This window comes from Manacus candei, unplaced genomic scaffold, assembly GCF_025592945.1.
Source record: "Manacus candei isolate 608988 ecotype Guabito, Panama unplaced genomic scaffold, ASM2559294v1 h1tg000005l, whole genome shotgun sequence".
In the NCBI taxonomy this organism is placed as follows: Eukaryota; Metazoa; Chordata; class Aves; order Passeriformes; family Pipridae; genus Manacus; species Manacus candei.
The window spans coordinates 13,023,621-13,051,014 of NW_026138053.1; the positions used below are offsets into that span (position 1 = coordinate 13,023,621).

The 27,394-nt window shown below is 42.6% G+C and overlaps 1 protein-coding gene and 1 long non-coding RNA gene across 7 annotated transcripts in view; both read left to right on the forward strand.

The window, feature by feature from the left end:
- Window positions 1-2,991: 2,991 nt before the first annotated feature.
- On the forward strand, window positions 2,992-16,859 carry LOC127477972 (uncharacterized). Of its 5 annotated transcripts, XR_007907091.1 has the most exons (4): window positions 2,992-3,453; window positions 5,969-13,077; window positions 14,802-14,865; window positions 14,985-16,859. It is a non-coding gene; the product is annotated as an uncharacterized LOC127477972 (long non-coding RNA). The 5 variants fall into 5 exon arrangements; XR_007907089.1 differs by having other exon boundaries at window positions 5,969-14,865; XR_007907090.1 differs by having other exon boundaries at window positions 5,969-14,865; window positions 16,530-16,859.
- Window positions 16,860-17,540: 681 nt separating this feature from the next.
- Window positions 17,541-27,394, forward strand: part of ZNF326 (zinc finger protein 326) — a 34,495-nt gene continuing 24,641 nt past the window's right edge. The window contains exons 1-4 of one of the 2 annotated variants that reach the window (XM_051802753.1): window positions 17,541-17,662; window positions 18,160-18,234; window positions 23,854-23,980; window positions 26,030-26,435. In XM_051802753.1, coding sequence (XP_051658713.1) covers window positions 17,647-17,662; window positions 18,160-18,234; window positions 23,854-23,980; window positions 26,030-26,435 — 624 coding nt within the window. In that variant the 5' untranslated portion in view covers window positions 17,541-17,646. The remainder of the gene's footprint in view (window positions 17,663-18,159; window positions 18,235-23,853; window positions 23,981-26,029; window positions 26,436-27,394) is intronic. The other variant, XM_051802762.1, reaches the window with a different exon arrangement.

Here is a 27,394-nt window from a genome sequence, read left to right on the forward strand (position 1 = left end):
TGTTGCATTCCAAGCACCTTGGGAGGACCAAATTTTGGGATTCCTTTGAAAAAAGCCCTGAGGAACAGCTTCCATCAGTTTGGTTGCACTGTATCTGTAAGCAGTTGCATTCCCCAGTGATGGCAAGGCTATCTGCAACCACTGTGCAATGCATTTATGACTGGTCTGCCCCATCTTAGGCTGGTGGCTGACATCCTTGCCCTTGCAAAGCCTATATGGTTGGTTTGTTCACAAAGACATTTTGCAAAGGCATTTAAATAAGATGTTTCTTGAGCAAGTTGGCTGCAGGAACATTCAAGTTGATCCTTAAGATTGCCAGAACTGAAAGAATTGACATGAATTCTGTAGTGTTTTTGACCTTGGCATTAACCTCTTGCCTCCCACTGTGAATTGATAAAATTACTGCACGAACTACTGATTAGAGTACAGGGTTATCCAAATGGTTGGCATTTTAGCACTGTAGAAGACTTCCCAGTTCAGGCTGCCTATTTGTGTTTGTACAGTGTGTTCAGCACTTAAACCAAAGGCATCAAACAGTGAGGTTGCAAAACCCTGTGGGCTTATGCTGTGACCAATTTTCCAGGACAGCAAATCATTCCCCATGCTTCTGAAGGGCGGGTAGCCTGTGTTACCGAGTACAGTTGTTTCTGTTAGCAAAGATGAAGCTTTAGAATTAAGCTCAGAAACAGATTTTCCAAGCTGATTACAAACACACACCCATTCCATGATAAAAGTCATGAGAGATGTCGTTTCTGGCAGAGATGCTGAAAATAGTTCCTGTAACTCAGCCAGGCATGGGTGCAGAAGTGGCAGCTCTTTAACTCTGCACATCAACACAATACAACTTAAGTGAGGATCTTTAAAACCACACACTCTGGAGTTGGGCCAGGCTGCATCTCCCTCTGTTCCCTGAAGAGAACAGCCCCTAAGCCCTTCTGCAATTACTATCGCTAGGACCTTTGTTCTGTCTTGCCTCCAACAGCACATTGCCCCTTGATGCTGGAGGTAATATAGGGTTATTGGTTTAATAATGACTGTTTGGGAAGAATGCCATCTTCTAAATTAACACCACAGTTGCTTGCAGGAAGTCTCCCAGCACAGAGCAGGTCTGTTCCCATAAAATGAACATGTTGTGCCCATAAACAATAAAATCTCAAGTTGGGACTGGGTTGGGTAGACCATTAGTAATAAATGCACGAAATGTTGCTGTTCAGCTAACCAGCTCTGGGTAGTTTTGCTGTTTTACATGGTTTGTAAAAATGGATTTTAAGACCCTTTTCCCTGACACCATCCTGCATCATCTCTGGACCCAATGTTGCGGGCCTGGGGCAGGCTGGCTTACCCCAGAGGGTGTTGCTGGAGCTGTCCTGGCAAAGCTGGGGTGGGAGAAGGTCTGGCAGCTATGCCAGCACCTCACGGAGGCTGGAGGCTCCCCTCTGCTGAGGAAGCCAGAATTATCTCGCTCCTCCTGAGGCATCATCTATGGGAGATGCCATACAAGAGTGTGCCCTGGACCAGAAAATAAAGGTAATACTGTTGAATGAAACCTATTGCCATGTCATGTGTCTGAAAGGTGGGGATCGTGATAATAGGAGGAAATGCAGAATCAGAGGAGAAAAAGGTAATAAATGGACCTGAGGGGAGGTAGAAATTTCAGAAGTTTTAGGATGATAGTGTAAAATCTGGAGTGTAAGTTATGTGTGCTTCTGGCTAGAGCCAAGTTCAAACCTTCAGGTTTTAACCTTGGCCTTTTGAACTCAGCTTTTCCTTTTCTTTTTTTTTTTTTCTTTACTTTTGTCCCCTTTGCTTCTCAGAGAGGGCCTTAGGGTGCCTGTGCAGCTGCTGCTTACATGCTCTCCTTCCCCTCTTGCTCCTGTGCAAGTATCCATGATAGCTCATCCCTGGAACTGCACCCCTGCTCTGGCTGCATGCCTGACAGTGCTCTGCAGGGAAAGCCTGGGCACTGTCGAGGGCTGGAGTCTAATCTTAGAACTGTAGCTTCCCCTTGTGAAGGGATTCTCCCTCCTCTGGCTGGCAGGTGATACCCAAGTGGGTATCAGCCAGCACAGGGAGGCTTGAAGTTCCCTTCCAGCTGCCTGAAAATGCTGGGGCTAGTGGGGTCCTGCCCACTTTCAGCTCTCACACATCCTGATGAAACCACATTTTTCCTGCAGCCCTCCAAGGAAAGGGTTTCCATAACGTCCTTAAGTTGTAATTTCCATAGGCATCCTCATGGCTCCTGTAGTTCTGTGTCCTAAGAGCCTTCCCTATCTTTGTTGTAAATTGGGTTGTCTGTTTTTTACCCGGTTCACAGAGGATGCAGAGAACACCTGATGATTGTCACAGCTGCCTTCTGCAGTGAGTGCTGCTTCTCCACCCCTTTCATTTTTTTCTCTGCCTTGGGTAAAACCCCTTCCTTCAGCCTTTCACCATGTGTTGTTTGGGTGTGTTTATTATCCCCGTAACTCTTGTTACTCTCTTCTCAGTCTTTTCAGTTTACCAAGTTTGGTGATTGGTCTCCAAGCCCTCCAGTCTCTTAGCTATCCTGAGAGTTTTATTCTGGACTTCTGCACTGCTGCAAGGATGTCTTGTGGATGTAAAATGCCAGGCAAGTGGAGACTCTAAGTATGTACCCAGGTCTGTAGGGCTGTAATGCACGACAGAGCTGGAAACCGAATGCCTTTCAGGGCCTCGGGTTTTAACCTATTGAAATTGTGAAATGTGTTTAACAAAAGGGAAAGACCAGCTGGATTGTAAATTGATCACTGTCAATACTGGTTTGTGTATTTGAGACCTAAGAAAATGCCAGCATGATCTGACCCAGGAGAATGAAATAGGTTTCTAGCTATCTTTGTATTAAAATCTTGTTAAGTAAATTGGCTTTAAAATTGTGTGTGGAAGCGCTGTCCCTGCAAGTCAGCACTAGTGTGGTTGAATAATTCACTGAGTACTTGGGAATATTCCTCAGACCTTCAGAGCTGTTTATGGCTGAGGACATGTCCCTCTCACCACAAATTTCAGCCTTCACCCAGAGCATGGGTGTTTACCCCAGGTGCTGGTGATCTGAAATCCCAGTGATCTAGTGCCATCTCTGCAAGACAGAGGTCAGCTCCAGGAGTCCACACAGGCACTGCACAAAGGAGCCTTAGCATGTCCTCTCACAGGGACCTTCTCTTCTTTCAGTTTAGGACCAGTAAAGCTGACAGGCTGCAATTTTGAACTAGAACTCTACAGAAGAGGCCTTAATTAAGTAATTTTTCTGAAGTAATTAAACGACTGTAAAATGATCATATAGATAGCAGTGCTGCACCATAGTTTGAAACCTGACTTTCTCCTCCCCATCAGGAAATCAAGAGAATCTTGGCCACCCCTATCCCAGCACAGCAGTTATGTTCCTAGCCAGGGTGTCTCTGTAGGAGTTGCCCCACAGAAGAATTACACCTGCTGCACAAGGTAAGCGTATCTTCAGAGGAAGGCAGTCAGGGTTACTGTCCCAGGTAAAGGTCCTTGTGCCTCTGGAGCTTTGTTTATGTTTGTTCTTGCACTGATCATTCCTAGCAACATGTTTAACTCTGAATATATTTGTTTAATTAAATGCTTTTAACATTTTTTATGGGGCCTCTAGTTGTTGAGTCCCCCAGAGGAGCTCAGCAGCAGACAGCATGGGTTGTGAAACACTGGTGAACAGCCTGGATGGGACACAGAGGGTCTGAAAATGAGCATTTTAGCTTTACGTTCTGCTGCTCTCTCCTCACCAGACTGAGAAAGGGCTGGCATGGAGGAGACCTTAGAGATCTAGTATCACTGTGGTTTTGTTATGTGGCAATCAATGCTCCTGACAGACTGAACGGCTGCTGTTATTATTAGCACAGCCTTGGTGGGGTGATTAGCTCTGTGCAAGACTGGAGTTCAAAGAAGCTTAAAGGATGAATAGACAGATGCAAACTGGACTAGGCACTGGATATTATAAAACTATACCAGTTCTATGTGATGTGGAAAAAGGTGTGTAGATGCTGATTCTCCAGTTGTTATCCTGCTGGCCACAGCATTTCCAGTACTTAACAGCTAATGGGTCTCAGTGTGAGCTGCTGCTCCTCAGTGTATGAAGGTGGAGCAGGCTGGGTGCCCAGGAGGGGTTCCCCATGCTGGGATGTGCAGTGGGGTGGGCAGGTTTACAAGGACTTGGGGTAAAGAAGTCACTGCCTGCAGGGCTGGCTCTGTTCCTGTCAGTAGCTGTGAAGGACAATTTTGCAGGAGAAAAACAACTCTAAACACTCGTTTCAGTCCAAAAGTATTTTGGTGTGATGCAGTTTAGGAAGTTTGCAGCTGTGAAACTCCTTGCTACAGGATATTGGGGATGCTGTTAGTTTTCATAATCTGAAGAGGATGCAAAGGAAGTTCATGGGAGAGAAGTTCAGGGAGAATTGGCAAATACAAGGAAACTACCTCTCCTGTGGTATGGCCCTGGCTTTTGTCCTGATTTTCCTATGATCTGCAGCACCTCCTTTGGCTGCCGTGAAGAAGGAATGTTCTCCCACAAAATGCCCTGGTGGAGAGCAAACGGCCGCTATGTGCTGTGCAAGCCTCCCTCCTCCCCTCCGGAGGCACCGCAACCACAGCACCTGCTGACGGCCCAGAGCACACAGCATGGCTGCTAGCCTTGGGCATGGCTTCACTTCCTCCATCATGGCATCTTTATTACAGACTGCTTGGGATAACTTTCTGTGACAGAAAAACCAGATTCTCTGTCCTTCTCTGCCTTGTTTTTATCCATCCTTCAGAGCACATGCCCACTTCGTTTTTCCAGGCAGACCTGCATTGTTGTCTGGGCACAGAGGCACTATCTGCTCAAAGGGGAAAGGCATTACTCCTTGGTGTAAGCTACAGCCTTTGATAGATATTTGATTGTATCACACAAACAGACCCAAATCATGGTATGTGCCCCAGCCACTCATCTTTGCCCTCTTTAGGGGCTTCTCACTGGCAGCGACCCCTCTCCTTCCTGCCATGTGCAGGATGCCCCATCATTTGCTAGTTCCTGAGTGGTCTGAGCTTGTACAGCCTTGTGGCTCCTTGTACAGCCCTTGTGCAGAAGACAAAGATGGGGCTTCAGGCACTGCTGGCAGAGGATACTTGAGTCCCACTCCTGCTCACACAGGGGGAGAGGGGACTGCCAGATACCACCATCCTCACTGATTTGTGCTAAAGACAGGCATGTACCTCTGGTCTGACACATGGAGGAGAGGAAGGGATGGATGACTGGTGCTTGGCTTTTGCTGATTTTGTGTCTCTCCAAAGCACTGTCCAAAAGAGGACCCTGATGGGGCTCTTCCACTTCCTCTGCATGCTAGGAGTTGCTGGGGGATGTGCTGATTTTGGGGCAGGGCAAGCCAAGCGTTTTGGAGCTCTTTGGAGCTGACTTATAAATGCAAAGCTTTTTTTCAGACTGAGTACATAGAGCAAGACCCTTGCTGTCTCCTGGAGCAGTCACCACATTTGGAAATGCAGGTTTGTTTCCCTCTATGAGGTCTCACACAAAAACAGTCACTAAGTGGCTGTCAAAGGCCGAGGTGGTGGAAATTTCCTGCTCCTAGTATTGCAGAGTCGAAGTGAGGCACAGCTTGGGAGATTAATGCAATGATTATGAGGAGTTTGGAACGGGTCCTAACGCATCACAAAAAGCAAAGAAATCCTGCAGTTCAATGTGCTGACTGTTCACAGGGCTGTTCTGCCTCTTCACCGCTCACCTCCTGAAGCTCTGTTGTTAAAAAGAGTATGGTTAAATGAACTCCAGTGAAACAATCCTCTAAAAAACCTGGTTGTTGCTCAGAGCTTGATCACTAGCTGGGGTATAGATGAACTGCTCCTGCCCTAATCCCCCTTAAAGAATGTTTTTCTGTTACCAAAATGTTTGTTCTGAATTCTTTTGGCTTCACATCCAAAATGATTAAAAACTTGTTTTTTCCAGATGCTTCTTTTGAAAACTGCTCACTCCATTTGGAGTGGTCTTTTATACATTTCTGAATCCAAATTATTTCCCTGGAAGAAACTACACACTGTCCTGGAGCTGCTGAAATTAATCACTCAGGTAAACACTTCCTTCTTTTTTGCTGCCAGTTTGGAACAGGAAAAATTCTGCGTAAATCTTTCCTCCCTAATAAAATCTAGTGCAAAACCTCCATTCATCTGAAGGATTCTACTGCAGCACCCTATCAGTATGTGGAGACCATTTTCTTCCTGAAAAGATTTTACTGTGCCTTTATGCTAACTTCATCAGAAAAAAAAGCACCCTCTAAAATTCAGGGCCATTTTGGAGATGCTGCTATCCTTCATTAACTAATTTGCTGTTTTATTGAAACCACAAACTTGTGGGGAACAATTCTGTGCCAGACCTTTTCAATGAGCTGGTTGTGCTCAGGTAAGCGCTCAGTACTGCAAAAGTTGCACAATCCAGCCCTTCAGCTTGTGTGAGAATATCCTTTTACAAGCTCTAAGATCAGGAGAAGTGCCTGCAATATTTTTACTTCATTGCAGTTCTCTTTAGCAATGAAGGACTGTGTGTGTGAGATGTTTATTGGGCAAACACCATGGCTTCAAACTCCTGCAAGTGAAACTGCCTTTATTGATTTTCACTGTCCCAGGCATGCCAAAAGAAAATACATACACCAAATAAGGATCTTCAGATGCCATTCGGGGATAAATGTTTACAAAGACATGAGTTACAGACAAAGAAACATGCTCCTGGCTGAAAAAAAGTTTCCAAGCTTTATGTTGTCTCTGTATTTGCTGATCTGGTTCAGCCAAGGAAATAGCAGTGAGTGCTGGTCAGCCCTGCCCTGGCGCCTGGATCCAGAATTGGGCAGGGAGCAGACATATGGCTGAGGAAGCAGGTCACTCCTTTTGTCTGCTCTGTGTATTTTGCTGAAGCCTCAAGAGGAGAGCCAGACGGTGATATTCATTCCAGTGGCACTGAGCAGCGGACACTAGCCTGCTGGGAAAAGATCCAACACCATCAATTCATTTTCATTTCCCATGAATGGTGAGAGTATTGATTTAATCCAAGGGTTAGAATTGACAACGCCATATCCATGCTTGCTGATATATAGCTTTGCTTTCCTTGTGACTTAGAGCATTTGGGAAGTGGCTTTAAATGAACAGCTTTTGTGTCTTCTTCCAGGAAGGAACTGGTGAAGGTTCATGGAGACATGGGTGCTCTGGCACAGCCCTCATGAGGCTGGATGGATCCTGGGCAGATGGGACATTACTTTGGTTGTTGTGGTCAGCTTACAAATTTCTTTAATTTGCTGAAGGAATTGGGCCTTACAGGGCTATAGGGCTTCATAAACAACTTTAATTTTCTCTTTCCTTATCCTGACTCAGATCCTCAGGTGAAGAAGATGTGAAGCTTTGATTCAAAACTCCACATCCTACAGTTGATGTCTTAGGTGACCCTGTCCCACATTTAACAGCAAGTTAATTTGGTTTCTGTATTTAAAAAAAATACATGGAGGTCTCTGACCTTTTCACTTGAGTTAAACATATATGCAAAGGCAGGGTATGATCACAGTGGAGGGTGGTGTTGCAGTGCTGCCTTTAAGTTGGCTGATCTGACCAACAGTGTCATGGATGTCAGCAAGAGGTCTTGAGACTCTCTACTTCAAATGTTTGTAAAAATACCTTTCCTAATGTTGCTGGCACAGCCCTGACTGCACACACAGGAACCCCACCTTCAGTTGCTGGTAGGTGGCTCTGATTCCCTATGCTTTTGGTGCCAAGGGATTTTGCAATTTTTTTTGTGTAACTTGGATGGAAAGTGGTATTTTGGTGTTTTTTCTGTGACTGCTGCTTTTACTCTCCTTCCCCCATATATATCTTGGACAGTTTATACATCTTAATGAAATTATGCAAAGGGGAGGTGGTGCCCAGAGGAAAGGAGAAAGTGGAAAAATTATATAAGCTTCCAGAAATAACATGGAAACCAGTTTTTTTCTGTAGTACTGAAATCCTGTTCTAGATGACTAAATTAAAAGTGTTTGTAGTAATACACTGAAGAGACAATGTAAGTGTACAAGTGTCTGCTAGGAACACCCACCTGAGTGGGATTCCACCTGTACAAGCACTGCCACCAGAGAGTTTTGCTGGCATAGCTGGGGGTTTTTTAGGGGACAGGCAGTGGGATGGCCCCTTTCAAATGCCATCTGATGAATCACAGTTTTCTGAGGTGGTTGTGGAGCAATCTTTGGCTCCGCACGTGAATTCCACTGAACAAGAGCAACGCAGGAAAAATTTCTTGTACATCATACGAGGCTAAAGCTGGAGCCAGTCTAGCCCATGTCTGTTCCCAGGGCAGCCAACTTACACGTGGTCTCTGACCCACACCTAGCTGGAACTGGCCTTTGTATGTGTGTGAGAGCTGGGCAACCAGAGTGCTTGGTGCCAGTGTGAGGCTTTGCCTCCAGTATATCCTTTTCCAAAGCCTGGTATTTTGCATGCAGGAATGTGGCAGGGGGCAAGGCAAGCTTTGTGGAATGCTAGTCCTGGTGGCCTGGGTCTCTGGGCCTAACATTATGCTAGATGTATATGTTTGCATTTACTATTGCCTCTCATGAAAAATACATAAGCAGATATCTCTCACTCTGTAGCTTTCTGTTAGTTTGCCTGTAGTTGCTGTAGTCATAACTGGGAAGGGACGAGGAAAAAGGGAGAGGTGTATCTCAGCCACAGGGCAGATCTGAGTCAGAGCCCAGAATAAACTCAGTTCACCAGTACCTATAGCTTGAGGTGACTGGGCTGGGTGGAAATTGTTGACAGGAGGGGGGAATGTATGCATTTCCTTTTTGTTTGAATCGTGATTTGCCCTTTCTGTCCCAGATTGCATAACATACATCACTTAGAAGGTTAAAATACAAGTCTTCGTGACTCACTCCCAGAGCTACCTAAAATACTTTTGGGATTTGTGCAGGGGAATCTCAGTGGTGAAGGGGGTGAATCTAATAACCTTGTAGAAGTTGAGGTTACATGTCCCTTGGTAGCAAAAAAAGGTGAAAAAAACCTGCCTTTGAATCCCCCGTCACCACAATACTCACTCCTGCCCTTTCTCAGAAGTTCCTTTCAGGAGAGCTGATTCAGCTGTTTGTGTGGCTGCACATAAACCGGACGAAAGAATGAGATTTTGAAAAGCCCTCAAAAAGGGAGGGTTGTGAACCTGTGCAGAAAACACATGTTGTGCATCCATATTAAGATCTATAGTTGTGCTTAGATGAGGTTATCTGCACTTAAAGTGCTTCTGGATTGGGACCACAGATGATGAGGCTTGCTGGAATCACGTGCCCAAGAAGTATATGACCTTGGAGCACAGAGCTGAGTGAAAGCCATGTTTCACTAGGATTTTTGAGAGGCAGCCAGCACTGTTTTCAAAGTGCTCTCAAGTATTGTGGAGGAAATGTTGACAGATACTGCAATACTCACACTGATGAATATGCTCAGGCTGCATTGAGCATCTCTACATTTGTGCCAGGACTTGAGACCCAGCATAACAAGTGCAATACAAGAGGAGGAGGAAGGAAAAGCTGATAGTGGGCAGATGCTTTCTGTCATTTTCTGGATGAGCTGCTTTGGCCTCAGCGGAAGAAGCTGTCCCCAGGCAGGCAGAGCTGCTCTGTGGAGCGGAGCAGGCAGAGTTACCAGGGCACAAGTCATTTTTCAGACCACAGAGTGAAGTTTCTTTCCCAGGGCAGAGCTGGGGGCATCACTGTCAAGGCACGAATCTCCCTGATACCCTGGAGCTGCTGCCCTGATGGCTGACACATGTGGGAGGGTGTGGGGGGTGGCACAGCACCCACCTTTTGCAGTTACTAAGCTTACGTGGTCTCCAGACCAAGGCTCCAAAGTGAGTTTACCAGCACAATTCTTGAGCTAACAGAGTGTGTAATCATCAGATGTTTCACAGAAATCAGAAGGATTTGGAGTTTGGAGGCTCCTCATTGCAGATTAAGTCAAAGCACAACAAGTGGAAAGCACAGAGAATAATTATTTTCAGCATTAAATTTTCAGATCACACTACATGCAAAAACTTGATTCAGAAACATATGCAGCATATGTAGGTTTTATGAGCCTTGAACAGTAAAGAGTTTGCTGAAATTTCTATCATCCTTGAAGTGCATGGGAAGTAGCATGCATGCAGTGTGAGAAAGAAGCTGTATCTGTTTTCTTCTCTTACACATTTTAAAGGGTTTTGCATATGTTCCTTGTTTTCATAAAACTATGCAGTGATTCCCCTATAAAATGTCAGTAACCTGGAAACAAACTGTTACATGAAAGTTTGACTGTGTTCCATGATGTACACATTGTATCATAAACCCAACAAAAACACATGGCAATTTTCCCTTCCTGCACATTGGGAAAATTTCTTCTGCAGACTAGCTTCTTCAGTAATACTCACCAACATAGCACAACTTAAGGAACAAAATACTGAGCACTCTCATGGCAGGATATATTGGACCACGTAGAAATTTTTCCTGGAATGAACTACTTTGGAAACACAGAAAAAAAAATGTGAAATGTTACGTCAAATCATATGTTGACATTCTGGTGATTCTGTCACAAGTCTTGGAACAGGGTTTGCTGTACACCTCTGCAGTTTGATTCTAGAGAGCCTGGAAACCTGAGCTATAAGTAACAATAAAAACAATAAATTAAAAATGAGAAAAATATTACTCAATCACACTGAAAAGTGTAAAAATAAAGCTCAAGAGCAAAGGCTCAGAAAAGTGGCCTCCAAGTGCAAATATATATACCCTCAACCTTTTTTTTTTTCCTCCTCTCTTTTTAAACTTATTTTCAAACTCTGTGTGACTTCACGGCAGTTTTGAGGCAGAAGGCACAGGAGCATGGGCAGCCTCGTACCTCTGTGACCAGATCCTGTAGGAAACCCATATCCAAGCTTACTGCAGCATGAAAGAAAAAGAGGCATGCCCTCTTCTACCCATTTCCCTTTACCATGTCCCGCTAACTGTACAGAGAAAAAATGTCAGAGTGTACACAGCAACCTGCTGTATGTTTTCTTCTGCTTCTGTGGCAGGGATGAGTTTTCTGTTTCTGAAGAACCCCCCTCATGGTGTATTGCCTGGAGTAGGTCCCTTCCCATCTGGGGTGCTCCTCTTCAGACTTCTCTTTTTCTTTCTGTAGCAAGCCCAAGGACTTGTCTCTACAAACCATAGCCATAAGAGGACTAGAGACCAAGATCTTTGGTCTTAGAACCACAGAATCATTAGGGTTGAAAGGGACCTCTGGAGATCATCTAGTCCAACCCCCTGCCTGCCTAGCGTGGGAATCAGAGCCTGGAAAAACTTTTAAAGCGAGCAGGTTATACAGGAATGTGTCCACGTGGGTTTGGAATGTCTCCAGAGAGGGAGACTCCATGACCTCCCTGGGCAGCCTGTTCTATCCCTCTGCCACCCTCAAAATAAAGAAGTTCTTAATGTTGAGGTGAAACTTCACACTTGTGAAGTCTTCAGCCACTTGAGCTGTATTTTTTCCCTAGAAGGTGCTTTTTCACAACCTCTCGTTTGGCTTTCTTGTCTTCAGTCAGAGTAACAGTATTCTAGTTAATGGTGGCTTTTATTTTAAAGGGAAAGAGCAATGCAAGAAAAGTAAAGTACTTCACTGATAATTTAGTGATTACTAGAAAGTTGCTCTGCAAAGATAATTTCTGTGTCATAATGAAGCTGATATCTTCTCTCTATATCCAACCAACCAGCTATTGGCAATCATGCCAAAAACCAAACCAAAACCCGAAATGGGTTTTCTATTACCTGTACTTCAGTGTTCTACTGTGACCCAAGAGTTATGGCAATGGCTCTCTTTGGCAAGTACCTGCTGCTGCTTGTGGGATGCTACCGAAGGTCCAGCAGGGCCACAGAAGGATGCAAGCTCCAGCAGGTTTGTGCTATGGCATATTTGAAAGCTTCTAGTCTTTTCTGTAAATAGCTATATGAAGAAGTTTGTTAAGTTTGGTTGACTTTTGATCTATATTTTAAGTGTTTTTTTTCCCTGTAGGAAAGGATAACGTGATTAGTGTGTTTCTGTATTAGGATGCTTCCACTCCCTCCTTTTGAATTTTAGGGCATCTTTTATGCTTGTATTCTCAATATATACCTACAGAGGCCATAATATTTGACCTTTGGAAATCCCATATTATGGCTCTGATTTATGCTGTGATGACAGACATAAGAGCCCACTGAAATCAGTGTGGCTCTGGATGGTTACCATGGTTCTTCTCTGAGCCTCAGATGGAAGGATCTGCTTTTATGTTAATATCTAAGAAGAAACAAAGGGAATTGGAATTCATGTTTTATAAAGAATCAATGTCATTTTCATGTTCCTACCTCACTCCCCATCATCCTAAAATGCAAAGAAAGCTAAATGTCAAGTGTCAGTGGAGATGTATGTTAAAAATTAAAATACATATTTTTTTCCACTGCTGTGAATACTGTTTTAATGGCACTGGAGAGATGTGCTGTTGCAGACAGGTGCTCCTGTAGATTTAAATACTATGTCAATCACACCTACTATGTCAATCACAGGGTTAAGAGGCAGACAGCTTTCATCAAAGGCCAGACGAACCCCTCCCAATTTAGATCAACTCCACTGCAATTAAACAGTGTTAGTGTTAGGCCTTCACAATTGTCAGTACCTGGTTGCTACCCCCTGTTAGCAGCAGTTGATAGTTATTCTACAGAATTTCTTTAGGTTTTAGAAAATGCTTTAAATGAAAGCATAGAGGAAAACACAGCACTTGGAAAAACGAGGAGAGGGTGTGGGTAGTTACGGTACTGAACTGCAGAAGAGCTGTATTTCATAGTAACTGTGCTGCTGTTTGTTCTTGGAAAAATCACTTATTGTTCTCTTATCCCTGTACTGCTCTGAAGAATCTACAAAAAAAAACATTAAGAAAACAAATTCAAGGAAGCAGTGGAACGTGAATTCAAGAGCAGAATGTGATTGCACAAGGAGATTCTACACCGAACTGAAACATTCATGTTTTGGATCATTGAGAACAAATGAAGTACAATACCGGTCTGTTCCCTTTCTATTCTTATGTCTCCGCTTTGTTTTACTTTCCTTAGCTTAGATTTTTTTTCCTTTTTGGAGTCCTGCAGGGAGGAAAAAGGAGCCTTTGTTTTAAAAAGTCTGAGACCAACAGTGGCCCATTGATCATAATTAAGTCTAAAATAATACGCTTTTGCTGACCTGTTTGTATTGAATCCAAAAAATTTTATGTTATACCTGCTGTAGTCTTGGTCTGCCCCCAGATTCAGTTGCTTGTTCCTGAGCTTCTGGTTCTGGGGCAATAACTTTTAAAGCCTAAATAAACCTATGTGTTTTCAGGGCTGCATGTGAAAACACCTCCTTTTCTGTATAAGAACAAATCGATCATAATCAGATGTTGTCTTTGTCATGTACTCTCTTTTCTTTGACAGACAGCTGTCCCCATAACAACCATCTCTGTTGTCAATAACTTCCTCAGATCATGAAATGGCACACAGGATGGTGGTAGTTCTCATAGTAACACTCGGAGGTTGCATAAAAATTTTAAGTAATCTTACCGTGATGTGCTTGGACCCAATTCAGAGCTTCCTGAAGTCTGTATGAAACTCTGCTGATTTCAACAATCATTCATCTCTTCAGGGGCTGCTTCTGACCTTTTGAATTCAGGTTTTTAACATGACAAACTACAGAGGCTTAACCCTGTGGCTCTTGGTAGTCTAGTATGCTCTAATGAGTCAATATGCTTAGTTGTAGAACAAATATGCTTCAGGAAAATAGTGGAGAGATTCACAAAAAATATGTCTTGGCATCATTATCCTATGAATGGGGAGTGTTAGGTGCCTTGGACATGCTTGTATCTGTTCTCAGCCTGGGTCTTTACAGACACCCACAACACACATGCAGGCATAGTCCCATCCAGCTCGTAAGAATGCATGCTCAGGATAAAAGCCCTTCAAGGGTCACCCAATACCTGTCTCCCAGACTGCTCATTTGACTCACCAGCTGGTCTGGTTTGGAGTTCATTACCAGATCAGATGCACAGGCATAGAATAGAGAACACAATCACACGGAAGGTAGTTAAAAACGGAATTTAAAAAGAGGATAGGACAGACAGTGGCAATTAGCCATGGGGCTCAGTCACACAAACATACTGACCAGCAGCCTACTTACATGCAGATGGCCTTTTTTTATATCCTTGCTCCAACACACCTCAATCTTTTTAGCTCTTCCCTGATCTGCCTTTGTGCCTCCCTTCCTTGTCTTTGGCCTTTTCCCTAAACATCTTATAATAATCCTGTATCATTGTAATAGTCTCCTAATCAATCACAGTGTTTCCCTCTCGGACACTTTCTTGTAAATCCTGCTCTCCTTTATGCAATAGTCCCCTTAGGTTGTACAGCCTACCAGAGAGTTTCGATTGTTGAATTTCTCAGTAGGTTTTGCACCAGGGAAACAGATTTGGTAGTCTTAGGGACAATTGACTCAGATGAACCCAGTTTTCTGGATTTTTGTGTTTATTTTGAATAACCATTAGCTACACTGATCACAAATCTATCTATTCTGCATTATTTACTCCCTTCAGAGCTGCTTATTCAGTACCATTATCATTAAAAATCTCATTTGGCCCAACCAGATGAATCGGAATAGGGTGAGAATCCACTTAGTGCATTCCACAGCAACCCACCCTGCAGCATGCATTGAGTCCTCAAGCAGAGATTATACTTTACAGTTTTGACTGCTGTGTGTTTTAGGGCATCTGAGAACACAAGCTTGGTACTGACTTGCTACTGAGGATAGCCTTCGGATTCTGTACAGGTATATGCTATGGTTTAATCCATCAGGTTTTTTATTTCATATAGAGCTGTGCCTGTGTGTTTTCTTGCCTGGGAAAAATCTTCAAATATGTTGTGTTTTTTTCTTCTTTTTTTCTTGAGAAGTGACAACATCTGTGCAGGTTATGGTGCAGTGGTGGCCAGGCCCTCACAGGCTGGCCCAGGCAGATGCCCAGCAGGAGCCCCTCCAGCTGTACAGCTCACAGGTGGGCCTGCACCTATCTCCAGGGCAGCGGGATGCTGCTCCATACAGGTCAGCCCATCTGCAGGGCAGTGGGATGCTGGTCCTTGTGCCTGTTCACAAGCACAAGTCTGCAGATCAGGCTGTGCAGTGCCGAACAACTACTGCACAAAAGGCTGCAGAAAAGAGGGTGCTATGTTGCAAACACGAGACGCACAGTCTTGGACATTCAGGAAAATGTCTACTGCATGAATCTCATGTTCAGTGCAAGAAACTTGTCTGGTCTGCACGAGGGTGTGGGTGTAGAGGGATGGGTACACAAACAGGTCTGTGTGAGGGGTATTTGGTTTTTGAACATTGAAATCATTGCTCTGCCCAAGCATAACGTATCATTGGACAACAGGTTGGTGGTAAAGCCGAAGGAAAGGTTCCCTTTGGCAGGGAATAACCACTGTCTCCGCATGTATGTCTCATCCGATGCTGGGGTGAGAAGGGAGCCGGGATCTGCGGTTCACATTCGTTCGCAACTACTGCCATCCAGAGCTCGGGGGGCGAAACTGCTCTGCCAGGCTCAGGGTTGAGTCTATTGCAAAACTTGGACTCTTGACCTCGGTGAATTGTTGTATTCTTTTTTGCTTTCCTGCAATGGGATTTTTATTACTTTTTGGATGGGGAGAAACTGTAATTTTTTGATGCTGTCCTGCCAACCACCCAAGACTCAAGGAAGCCCTATTTCCCGGGCAAAATCAAACCTCAGGAGATAGCGGCTTTGCCTACTCATGCAGCCTGAAAGTTCACCCACAGCCTGTCCTCACAGTCATATTCCCACGTTTTCTGTACCAGATCTGCTCATTGCCATATAATTTTTTTCCCTCTCTCTTTTTGTTTCCTTTTGTCAGGGTTTTATAAAACATTAAGAAACAATAGGGAATGAAATACTTCTCCGCATGTGATCTTCACATAGGTCATTGGGGTTTTTTTGCATGATCATATATCTGGGCAAAGTCATTTTCTTCTTCAAATCTTTGTCTGCATAGAGGAATAAAGTGTTACCTTACGACTAACCTAAAATGAAAGTCTATGTTTAATGTTAGCCTGTTTCTTTCAGTGCAGCCTGTTACAGACACCAGAATACTTTATCTCAGGAGTGGTGGATCATAGAATCATGGAATCATTGAATGTTAAGGGATTGAAAGTGTAGGAAATAAATAGGATGTTTTATTACAAGCAGGGGTTTCCATGGCTGCCTCGTGCTGGGGCACTTGGGAGCCATTTTGTTTAAAGGACTGGGGAACTATTTTGTGGTCAGGGACCAGTGGACTGCTTGTGATTCTGCTTGAAGTTGCTTATTGGTGCTGCCTACTTGCTGCTACATACAGTTCTGCTTGGGGTTGCCTATTGCACTGCTTATAGTTCTGCCTGCTTACTGCTACTTATTGTTACTTATTGTTCTGTTTGCTTTACAGTTCGAAGGTGAGCAGGGAAGAATGTAAGGTGGTGAGACCAGCCTGGGCTCACTGCCAGGGAACCATGCGGCCTGCGGCAGGGACACAACCTGGTAGGTGGATGAAGACAACCAATGGGCTGCACCAGAAAGCGAAGATTGCCTTTTAAGAAAGAAAAGAGAGAGGCCTAGCATGGGAGGAGTGAGGGAGTGGTTCTGCAAATCGAAGGGTCTTAAAGGGCTCGTCCCTCCCAGTCAGGTGTGCTCGAACCTGGTCATGAGTTCGGTGCAGCCAGCGTGCTGTTAATAAAGTTCTTTGTTTCACTTTATTTGGCCGTCTTCTAAATTTTAATTAGAGATACTTCTCACAAAAGGGACCTTAAAGATCATCCTGTCCCAGCTCCCCCTGCCATAGTCATGGACATCTCCCACTAGACAAGGTTGCTCAAGGCCTTACATGTTCTGGCCTTGAGCACTGCCAGGGATGGGACATCCACCATGTCCATAGGCAACTTGTTCCAGTGCCTCACCACCCTCACAGTAAAGACTTTCTTCTTTAAACTGATATTGTTATGTTCGTTGAAGGAGAAGCATCACAGGAGAGTCATTGCTTAAATAAACGGTTTATTTTGTAAAGCCACTTGGTTTGCACAACACCGCAGCAGCGCACACTGGGAGCTGGCAGGGCACCTCACGCCTGAGGCTGTGCAGCTGCAGGGATGCCACTGAGGGCTCACTCCCGCCAGGCACTGCCTGACCTCAAGGGAGCGTTTTTTACAGCGGCCACTTCAACAGGGCCCGCGGGCATGTGTGTGGGAGGCTGAAGGTGTGGATGTTCTGCCACTCCTCGTCCTGCAGCGGCCTCAAGCGAGACAGAGCCCTTCGCCAGAACACAAAATGGCGGCTGCCAGGGCTCAAAATGGCCGCCGCGCAGCCTCCCTCGTGACCCGGCTGGTCCAGGAGCCGCGCGCAGCGCTGTGCGCGGCCGTTCCGGGCCCCTGCTCACGTGACGCATAGCCGGACCAATCGGCGCACGCCGTGGCCGTGCGTGCCGCGCGCCGAGCCCGCCTCGCCGCGTTGTGGTGGAAGGCGCCATTGGAGCCGCGGGAGCAGCGCTCGCCGCCGTCGCCGCCGCCGCCATGGACTACGGGGAAGGTGAGGGCGCGCCCCCGCTGCAAGGGCAGGGCCTGGCCGCCGCCGCTGCTGCCGCTGCGGGGCCCGGCCGCGGCTCAAAATGGCAGCGGCCGCTTTGTTACGCGCAGGACGGAGCTCCCCTCACCCACCTCCTCGTCCTCCTCCGCGCCGCCACTGCCGGGCTGGGGGAAGCTGCGGCGGCGGCCGGCGGCGGGAGGGCTGCGCGGGAGGAGGGCCCTCCCGGGGAGGGGCGCGGGCGGCGGGGGGCGCGGGCGGGGGCGGTGCCCCGCGGGGCGAGGCGCCCTGGGGCGCGGGGAGAGCGGGGGGCGAGGGGGCGGTGGCGGCGGGCGGGGGGCGCGGGCAGAGCCGGGGGAGCTTGGGGTGAGCTCTGTGAGGGGGTCGTGTCAGGAGCCTGGAGATCCGACAGGAGAGAGAGCCGCCTCTTGTTGCGGCTCCCTGTCTCTCCCCTCCAGCTCTTGCTAAGCACTAAGTCATTCTCACTGACCCATCCTCTCCAGCTGAAGACAGAGATTGGAGATTCCCAGATACCCCCATGCATTGTGGTGTGAACATGCCCAGTGGGTCAGTCTCAGGTATGAGCTATAAATACGTCTAACCTGTAAAAAGAGTTGGGGCTGAACAGTCAGTGTTGACAAAAACGAAAAACAAACGGGTTGTTAGAAGTGCATAACATGGTTTAAGTGCACATGTTGTTTTCTGGAGGAGTTATAACTGTCTGGGAGTGAGACTCGATTTTCATCTTGGGCATGTCAACATGAACTCCTGCACGTTCCAAATCAAAATTGTGAGATCAAGGAATGGGGATGGGGGTGGGGGTGGGGAAATACAGACTTTTCTTATGATGATGTCTTTTTTGCATAACTATTTTCTTACAAAGTACTGTATTTGATTCTTACTACTTCTGTTGAAAAGAAAGGATATTCCCCTTCTTTTATATAAACATGGAAAAAATCCCAGAACCTGTAACTACTTGAGTTTTATTTATTTACTTTTTTTCATAAAATTTACCTTAACTAACAGTTTGGGAAGGAATATAGGAAGCATATAAAGTAAATGTGAAACACCAAAAGTTAGCTCTTGTTTTTGCACTGTCAAAAGTACCAAACAGATAAAACAAATAGGAATGCACTTATTTTTCTAAGATGATTAAGTTTGTGAGTTTAGTAAGACTCAAGAAATGATTTGACATCTCTTACTAGCATGCAATCAGGTACTAAAAGGATGTTAATATAAAACCTTTACTGTAAACTGTACCCAAGCTTCATTTACAGATGCTGGCAAATAAGCGCTTGCTGTTGGATCTCTTGGTGCTCTTGCTGGCTGTTGGATGGAAATAACACATCGGATTACAGATGCATCTTTGATTGCAGTATAATCATTTTTGTGATACATTTCTTGAGTCTTAACTTTTTTTTCCCCCAGTGATATTATTTTGCATTTATCTTTCATTATAGTAAAATAAATGAATTAAATCTATGGCCCTGTTTTTTAATTTTCTATATTGATTCTTAATTGAATGTCCTTCTGATTTTTATTATAAAAAGTTATTATTAAGTGGCAGCTTAAATGTCTTATTGGAATATTCACTGTAACCGTTAATCAGAACCTGCTTTTCTGAGATCTAATGACAGTAGTATTAAAGTGAATCCAGGCTCATCCTATGGAAAGTAACTAATCAAATGTGTGTTGTACAGTTAGCATGTTCCTTTTATGTACCTCTGTAATATGAGTTTTCATTATGATAATTAAGCTATTATTTGTATTTATTAAAAAATTTTAATTATGATGTATGTGGTTTGAGACTTTTACAATGACTGTTTATGCACTGTGTGTACATGAGCAAGGCATGCAAAAAGAGTCTTACCCCAGTTCTGCACAGGGAGCTGAAGGCTGTTTTGTGGGGGTCCAGTAGATGGCAACATAGGATGGATGTTGGGAATTCTCATCTTTGTCCAGTTTTCTTTTGAGCTTTTGGCAAGGTTCCTACTGTTGGAAACTTTTAGCCAGTGAGAAGCACTTTTAGTTGGATGTCTGATGACTTCTGTAATTTCACTGTTGTCCCTTGCTGACGACTCTGAGACAGGGTTGACATGCTCTGCAGTATAAATTCTGTAAATATTATTAACAGAAATATTAACTATTCATGTTAATATTTTAGTTATTGCAACTACTGTCCTTCTAATCTAGAAGGGGAAATGGCCTAGTGAGAAGGTTGTGATCCTAATATAGACATAGTGTTATGAAAATGTAATGTGCCTGGAAAAAATACTGCTTCCTATTGCACAGTGGATCCTTAAGGTTGTTGCAGTCATTTTGGATTATGAATTTAAAATATAGTGAAATTTAGCTTCTTAAATTTATTATTTACTGCTGAAAGATCTTTCTCCTTTCTCATTTTCCTAGCCTTTTCATATACTTCACATGGAGAACACTGTTGAAAATGATATCTTCTCTTTTTACTGTAAATATGATTTCAATTTTCTCTGATCTTAACCTTTTTTTTAAATAGAGTCGTTGTGCCAAGAGATTCTGAGTGTTATCTACTATGTCTTTAACTTCTTACTTCTTTTTATAAGGAAATTTTGATTTTTCTTTATTGGCTATTGAGATTTATTTCACAGCTATTTTAAATGATTTCTCTACCAGATATGGCTTCTTTTTTTTTTTCTTAATTAATCTGAAGGAATACTTGTACATTAATATCTTAATTTGTAAATTAAACTTGTCTTTTAGTGTCCCATTCTTTTTTTTTTTAGAGGTAATATTTTTTTCACCTTTGACATAACTCTTCTCTCTTGTCTGTATCAGTAGACTTTTAAGTATGATATAGAAACTAAAAACTAGATAGTTCTTCTTGCAAGTTCTATTTCTGTACTTCAGTTCAACACTTCATTCATCTGCACTGTATTTATACAAGAGGCTGCAGATACCAAAACCCAATTTAGTCCTTTAATAAATTCTTTGTTTAAGATACTTTGACAGTGCCTTCATCAGTTCAGAGATTCACTCTATTTTTAAACTTTAGAAGCAAATATGGACCACTGTTTTTTCATATTTTTTATTCATAGATACACAGATATAACATTTCTTCAACAATTTCTTTTATAAACAGTTACTATTTAAAATAAAATGAACTTTTTTCTTTAGTGCTTAAACACATGTTCTCTTAGCATGTGAAGCAATTTCACATTTAGTCTGAATAATTTGCATGGACAGGGAACTTTTGCATATCTCTACTGGTGGTGACTGATTATTATTAAGTTACTATATTCAAAAATTAAAGTCCTTTTAATTTTGGTTCATCTAAGTGAATATTTACTGTCGTCTTGTATGTTTTCTCCCTTTTTAGGGTAAAGCTTATCTGGAGAACAGACTTTCAAAGTAAAGAAAAGTTTAATACCTGAAGAAATACTGTGCTTGTTAATTTGAATGCAGTATCTTTGTCAGGCTCTGGACATGAAGTATAAAATCTAGAAATCTTTGGTGAAGTTTGCAGATGACAGGATGGCTGAACCAGGAGGCCTCTGGTTGGAATAATAGGTTAACTGCTCAGCAGTGTGGAATAGTGCATGAAGTAGTCAGAAGGAGATCACAAGGTCACCTTCATTACATCAGATCAAAGATGTGTCTGTCCCACCTCACCAATATCCCGTATGTCACTGTGTTTGGGGGTGTGGAACAAGTGGTGCAAGTACTCTTTTAGGATGTTTATATGCCTTCACTGGTTTGCAGCTTGGCGACTTTCTGAGCTAGAGACATAGTGTTTGTGTTTGACATACTTTGAATTTCTTGTCAGCTGATTTATCCAATTTCTGTGTTAAATCTATATAAATTTTTAGTAACTTCTTGTTACTCAGTTCCAGTACTTGTATCTATGTTTTGTGAAAAAGGATCTAATTAACTCTTTAGCTTGTTACTTGTAAGTTTCATTTGCTACCTCCAGTTTCTTATAGTAAATCATTCAAGTGATTATTTCTCTTCACGTTTGTACTTTTGTATCCCTGTTAACCATTTTCAAATATGAATATATTATAATGTAGGTAAATGCAGTGCACTGAGTCTGGAAAGGATGAGAAAGTTGTTCGCTGTTAGGGAGGAGGTGGTGATGTCCTAAAGGCAGTGATTTGAGGATTTAGGGACTGGCATAGCTCTACAGCAAGACTGCTGCTGTTATATAACATGGACTGTGGACAAGTAAGGAGAGTGTTGAGCTAATGTGGATGTCAGAAGTGACTGTGGAATGGATTTAAGTATTTGCTTTGATGCTAAACATTTTAGACTAAAAATTTATTTCAAAACTATGCTTCGAACCATTTTTTGGAAGAGTTCTTTGCCTGTGAATGGTTTTGTGTTTTTCCAATACAGAACTTCTGACATATGGACAACACTGGTCCCTACTTTACTACACTGTAGTAGAATTGCATTGCGATGGGAGGGATCTTGACAGAATGTTGTGTTCTTCCTTGTTGGATGATTAGAATCACCTCTGCAACTCAGCCTCATTGGTTTTGTGTCCTCTTAGGGCCTGCTGATAATAGGGAGCAGGTGAAGCTGAGATAAATTATTGGGTGCTTTCAGGTCAGGTATATCAGTTTTCAGAATGTCAGTGATTAGTTATACTGTATTAAAAATACTAACAACCTGAATCTGAGATTGACCGCGGGATCATCTAAACTTAATTTCTGGGAATCTGAGTTTGTTTTGTTGACTACCTTCCTCTTTTTGCTGGCCTGCATCTTTATGTATGTGGTCTTGAGGGTATTGTACTGGATTAGGTGGCAGATCATTCAGTCATGCCAGAGAGGAACATAAGTTGCTTTTATTAGAAGCCTCAGCCATTTCTTTTTGCAGTTCAAGTTGATGATGTGTTGTGCTACATGATTACTATTTTGAAAAGCTTTTTTTGTGCTTTGATTTTTTAATCTTTATTGTACGTTCAGCATATAAAAAGGTGCAGTGTGACTTCCATGTTTAAAGTTGGGTTTTTTCCAGAAGTATCATCTTTTAATTTTTTATGAAGTACCTATGATCATTAGAATAAAAAAAAATCAACAGGAGGTCTTTATTTGTTGGAGTCTTTATTCAGGTATGCTAATAATATCTGTGTAAAACTGATACAGTCAGCTCAATACCATGTGCAGAATTTTTTTGATGACAGACATGAGAAAGTAAGTTAAGAGTGACATGGTGCTAATAAAAAGCAGGTACAAATGGGATATAGTTTAAATAGGTATTTTCAGCACTACAGTTACTTTCATGAAATGATATGCACACAGAATTACTGTGTTTCTTTCAATATGACAATTTCTTATGACTTCAAGTGAGCTAGTTGTCCTGGAAAAGTCAGTGTTTTACATGTGGAGAAATGTATAAAATACTCTCTCTTGTCAGAGTAAATTTATTTTTGTCTTTTCTGTGTTCATTCCATTTTCCTTCTCTGTGTTGCTTTTTGTGTGAGTCTTGACTTGCCAGGTTTTCTTTGTATTATCCAAAAGTTAGTGTTGGTTGGTACTGGGAAACAGTTTTGGCCTCTAGAATGCTAGTGAAGCACAAATTGTGTATGTTCCAGAAAGACAGCGGATCATACTTATTATGCAGATTTGTGACACTGTTTTAGTGCTTTGAATTTATGAGTTTTACTTTTACATAGGACTTCCAGTGCTGAGGAATAAGTTGGGAGAAAATTAATTTGTTTGACTGTAACCTATAATACAGAGTCTGCACTGCAGCAAGACAGCTTGTAACCTTGACCCAAGGTCTCTGTCAGTGTGAGTGAAGGTTTTCTATGGCCTTGGATAGAGAAAACAGATGCCTGTGAGTTGTGTGTATTTTTAAAGGGTCATAAGCGATCTTAATTCTCCACAAACTTCTGTCATATTCTACATCAGGTGTCTCCATTTAATTCTCTTAATTTAACTTGTGTTGATTCCAGCTGATGGAACAATAATCCTGAGTTACTTGCTACTGGGAAAAAAATACAAACTTGATTCCAATTGTGACGTACTCAGATGATAAGAGACACAGGGCTTCTCTAAGCACAGTGTCAAAATTGTTTTGCAATTGGTAATTTTGTATTTTGTTTGTAAGCACCATGGCAAAGAGTAAACCTTTTACTTAAGAATTTAAACTAGATTACTTAATAAGACTCCTCACTTGCTTTCTTTATAAACATTTTTCTGCTCTTTTTTTAGACATGGACCGTGATTATGGGCATGGAGGCTATGGTGGCCCACGATCCATGGACTCTTACCTTAACCAATCCTATGGGATGGAGAGTCATGGAGGTGGAGGCGGAGGAGGTGGTGGTGGTGGTAACAGGTAAAATAATCCTTCAGTTGTCCCAAGAATTGATCAAATCCAATTTAGGTTAAAATCATTCTGTCTTCTAACTTAAGTGTTCCTGAGGCATGTTGTTACGATTTTGTACAAACACTTCCGTTCTGAGTCTTCATGTCTGATAAATACTGGCAAATACTAGACTGTAAGAGCTGGATTCTGGTAATAATCAGCATTTTTGTGGAAAAGTTTGACAGTGAAACAATGCGTCTTTGAATGAAAATAGCAAAAGTTCTGTTTTTCAGTAATGACTAGCAACTTGTAGCTGATTGGCCTGTCATACCATATTTGACATAGCGGACTAGACCTGACTGGTTTAGTGCCTTAGACTGAATCTATCAACATTCCGTTTTCAAGGAACATTTAGGGTATGTGTTCTTTGGTTTGAATGTGGAGTGCTCAAATGATCTTGGTATTGAATATGAAAGTCATGTCCAGATTATTTCATTGGCAGGTACTGATTACACTCGAAACTGTGTGCATGTTCTGGGCTGCTTTTTAAGATGGATTGGTCTAAAACTAAAAATTCTGATGCAGTGGTCTTAAAGTTGTGTATTTCATGCTAGGATTCTATTACTGTTGCTCTTTCAGATAAAAACAGTAGGGAGCAGCTGATTTGATTTAGGTCTTAATATTGTATTCAAAGAAGCATGCTTTTCAGAGTAGTGATCCGATCTTGGAGGGGATAGAGGGAAAAGAAAACTTAGATAATACGATGGTTTTCTTGTGAGCGCCCTTGAATTTTTATCTGGCTGTAGCCAGACTACTGTATGATTCTTGTCTGTAGTCACTGTGGTGCCACTGGAAAAGGACAGTACTAAAATAGGGAGGCTGGAGAAGTATTGTGTTTTGCTTCTTGGTTCTGTTAAACATTTTAGTTAAGTATAATTTGTTCAATAATGAACGTTGAGGCTGACTGAAAATTCTGAGCAGATTCAGGAATGAGTTGTACCTACCATATAGTAATCTGCATATGATTGAGGTCCGATGACTACTTGAACACCAAAATGTCTCTTGCCATGTTATGTTACTATTGTGCATGGTCGTTTTCTAGTGTCATTTTCTGTGTAGCTTTGGGTCTTCTGAGACTAACATATTTTAAAATTAAGGCATTCAGTTTACTATAGATACAGTTAATAAGTTGAGTCTCTCCTAGTTTACATTGTATCAATCAAGGGATTGTCTTTCCCAGAGCCTTCTGAATCACCCTGTTATAACCCACCAGGGACACTAATGTGTTTCCCTTCCAAGTGGTTACAAATATTGATGATTTCCAGACTGACACTGCTCCCACCCCAGGCATAACTAAAGATTTCAGCTCCTTGTTACTTTACTCTAAAATTCCAAGGACTGTTTGTGTCCACTGTGCATGCACTGGGTAGACTTCGAAAATCCTGAGTTGCTAGACTTAATGGTCTGCAAGTGAAAGCTGGATATACTGAAGACCGTGAACTCTTTTGACTGGGAGACTGAATTTTACAGGGAAGAAAATTTCCAAAACCTACAAATGTGAATGGAAGAGCACTTGTATTTTTCCTTTAAAATGAGAACTGTGGGGTACTTAAGACTCACAACTGTACCACTAAAAAAACAAAAGATTTTCTTTTTTTCTGAGTTCAGAACTTAGCCGCCTTTTAACTGCTGTTTAACTGTTAGACTGTGAGGGTTTGATTTCGAAGAAAGGAGAGTTTGACTAGCCTATGAATGTCTGCAGGTGATTATTTTTGTGAGACTAGGGCTGGGCTCTAATAATGTTTTAGTAAATACATGTTGCTGAAAATTTTAAGTAAACAAAGTTCAGGTATACTGAACTTTAGAATTGTTTGTAGCAAAAATGGCTCAGATAGCTTTCTGTCTGGTCATAGTGTCAATTGCCCAGCCCTAATCAAGATTAAACAATAACACGACTGTACGGACCAGTATAGTAATAAATTGATTTTAGTTGATAAATGTCAACTGATAACTTGTCTTTTGTAATGTGTAACATTAGTAAGCTTACTTTTTTTTCTCCTCACTGTGCAACTTTTCCAGGTTTGGACCTTATGAGTCTTACGACTCCGGGTCTTCTCTGGGTGGGCGAGATCTGTACAGATCTGGCTATGGTTATAATGAACCCGAACAAAGCCGCTTCGGAGGTAGTTATGGTGGTCGATTTGACAACTCCTACCGGAATAGCCTTGACTCTTTCGGAGGTAGAAACCAGGGCGGGTCTAGCTGGGAAGCACCTTACTCCCGTTCAAAATTGAGGCCTGGGTTTATGGAGGACAGAGGAAGAGAGAGTTACTCTTCCTACAGCAGTTTTTCTTCACCCCATATGAAGCCTGCACCTGTAGGCTCTCGGGGGAGAGGAACGCCTGCTTATCCTGAAAGTGGATTTGGAAGCAGAAACTATGATGCTTTTGGAGGACCATCAACAGGCAGAGGCCGAGGCCGAGGAGTAAGTACAGAATCTTTTCAGATTCTTTTCACTAGACACTCTTTTAAACCCTTTCAAGACCACTGCTTTAAAATGAATGCACTGTTCAGTACAGTGTGGGGGTTTTGTCCAAGCAAACTATCATGGTTGACAATGTTGTTTATCCCTTTGAAGCTGTCTTCAAGTAGAACCCAGTCGCTCTTTCTAGAAGACTAGTTGACAAGGTTTGTTAAATCTCTCCTTTTGCTTGAAAGGTGAAGATAAAAGTAGTAGGTTTGGTCTAAAAGGGATTAAAAGGACTTTCATTTTTCCTTGTAAACACTAGCATCTCTGATGCTGGTGGGGAAATTCTCGAATATTGTAAAAGTTGAATTCAAAGTCTTTTGAAGTTTTGAGTAGGTTAAAGGTGCAATGTATAAGCAAAAAATAAAACCCAGGTTGTGAATGCTAGGGTAGTTTTTGTTTTCTGTAAAGGCCAAAGTTTAGCTAATACTTTAGTGTGTTGAATACATGTTTTATTAAACATCAAGTCTTCTTTTAAACTTAACTCTTGCTCTGACTTGTATATTGGAAGGGTGATGGGGAGAAAATGGCAAAGGTGAGTGGTTAGCAGTTACAGTGATTCTTTCTCAAAATTAAAGCGTGGTTAAAGGGACATCATCAATTTGAAATCAGGTCCTTTCACAGAATTGAAATCAGTCTCCACATAGTGTGCCTAGTCCTATTACTTGTATTAATTTGATTTGAAGATTTATGTTATAGCTCCTTTTCAGTGGATTCCGTTCCAGTGTAGGATGTAAAAACTGTGTCCAAGGAACAGCATGATTAACTGTATGCAAAACAGTGGATCGCAGTTTGAAGAAGTAATGCTTGATGTTAAGTGAGTTGGGGGGGAAAAAACCACAATAGAAGAGAATAAAAAACCTCACCAACCTGACAGAAGTACTAACTTTAAGTTGATGGTGTCCCTTTGTCTTGGT